A 1702-nucleotide genomic window follows, 5' to 3' on the forward strand; every position below is an offset into this window, starting at 1 on the left:
TCCCCGTGTCACCGCGCCCTTCTCCCTTCCGCAGCGCATGGAGCAGATGCTGAGCGCCTTCCAGTGCGACCTGAGCAGCATCAGCTCCGAGATCCAGACGCTGCAGGAGCAGTCGGTGGCCATGAACCTGCGGCTCAAGAACCGGCAGGCCGTGCGGAGCCAGCTCAGCCAGCTGGTGGACGAGCTGGTGGTGCCGGCCACCATGATCAGGTAGGACGGGGACGGGTGGGGAGGTGGGGACACCGGAGGGGGCTCCGGTGATGCCCGCGTCGCCCCCTTTGATTCGTTCTTCCGCCCGCCGCTGCCTCAGCACCATCCTGGAGGTGCCGGTGACGGAGCAGGAGTTCCTGGAGCAGCTGCACGAGCTCAACAGCAAGATCAACTACGTGAAGGAGCAGGCGTTCAGGGAGACCATGGCGTGCGCCGACGTGCAGCACGTCCTGGAGAAGCTCAAGGTTAAGGTGAGCCGCGGGCGGGGCGGGCGCCCGCCGACGCTCCCCACCGTCCCCCCCAACCCCGTCGCCTCTTAGGCCGTCGCCAAGATCCGCGAGTTCGTCCTGCAGAAGATCTACTCGTTCCGCAAGCCCATGACCAACTACCAGATCCCTCAGAACGCCCTGCTCAAGTACAGGTGGGGGCGGGGGGCAAAGTTGGGGGGGGGAGAGTGTTCCTTGGGGGCGCCGCGGCCCCCTCTGCCCAGCTCAGCGCGTCCCTCGCCGGCAGGTTCTTCTACCAGTTCCTGCTGGGCAACGAGCGGGCCGTGGCGCAGGAGCTGCGCGAGCAGTACGTGGAGACCATGAGCAAGATCTACCTGTCCTACTTCAAGTCCTACACCAGCCGCCTCATGAAGATCCAGGTGGGCTTCTCGGGTTGGGGGGCGGGGAGGGGGAGGGGGCGCCAACCGCCGCGCCGGCGCTGACGCCCGTCTCTGCCCCCCCTGCCGCCCTGCAGTACGAGGAGGTGGCCGAGAAGGACGATCTCATGGGCGTGGAGGACACGGCCAAGAAAGATATCCTGCGAGGGGCTCGGTGGTGGTGGTGGTACTGGTGGTGGTGGTGGTACTGGTGGTGGTGGTGGGGTGGCCGGGCGGGCGCCCCCGCCCCGTTGTTGCCTTGACCGCCGGCCACGCTTCTTCTCCAAGCCGTCGCTGAAGAACCGCAACACCATCTTCACGTTGGGCAACCGGGGCTCCGTCATCGGGGCGGCCGAGCTGGAGGGACCCATCATCGTGCCCCACGCGGCCCAGAAGAGCGACGTGCGGGTGGGCGGGGGACGCGGCAGGGGGAGGGGGCAGTCCGGGCTGGGGGTCCGTGCCGCTCATCCGTCTGTCTGTCTGTCTGTCCGCAGTACCCCTTCGAGTCGCTGTTCCGCAGCCAGCACTACGCGCTGTTGGACAACAGCTGCCGCGAGTATCTCTTCCTCTGCGACTTCTTCATGGTGACGGGGCCCAGCGCCCAGGACCTCTTCAACGCCGTCATGGGCAAGACGTTGACCATGTTCTTGGTGAGCCGTGGGGGCGGCGGGCGTGGGGCCGGCGGGCGTGGGGCGGCGGCGGCGCCGCTGACGGCCCCGCGCCGCGCAGAAACACATGGGCGCCTACGCGTGCGACTGCTACGACAGCATCGCCGTCTTCCTCTGCATCCACATCGTCCTGCGCTTCAGGGCCATCATGGCCAAGCGCAACATCCCCGCCGTGGACAAG

General features: G+C 67.7%; 1 protein-coding gene across 1 annotated transcript in view; it reads left to right on the forward strand.

The window, feature by feature from the left end:
* Positions 1 to 14: 14 nt before the first annotated feature.
* VPS52 (VPS52 subunit of GARP complex) overlaps positions 15 to 1702 on the forward strand; it is a 3211-nt gene continuing 1523 nt past the window's right edge. The window contains exons 1-8 of the mRNA XM_085325057.1: positions 15 to 210; positions 311 to 461; positions 531 to 631; positions 724 to 856; positions 952 to 1009; positions 1128 to 1261; positions 1348 to 1503; positions 1583 to 1702. Of these exons, the coding sequence (XP_085181183.1) occupies positions 38 to 210; positions 311 to 461; positions 531 to 631; positions 724 to 856; positions 952 to 1009; positions 1128 to 1261; positions 1348 to 1503; positions 1583 to 1702 (1026 nt within the window). The 5' untranslated portion in view covers positions 15 to 37. The remainder of the gene's footprint in view (positions 211 to 310; positions 462 to 530; positions 632 to 723; positions 857 to 951; positions 1010 to 1127; positions 1262 to 1347; positions 1504 to 1582) is intronic.

Source organism: Rhea americana, unplaced genomic scaffold, assembly GCF_003343005.1.
Source record: "Rhea americana isolate MKP2758 unplaced genomic scaffold, rheAme1 scaffold_958, whole genome shotgun sequence".
NCBI classification, from domain to species: Eukaryota; Metazoa; Chordata; class Aves; order Rheiformes; family Rheidae; genus Rhea; species Rhea americana.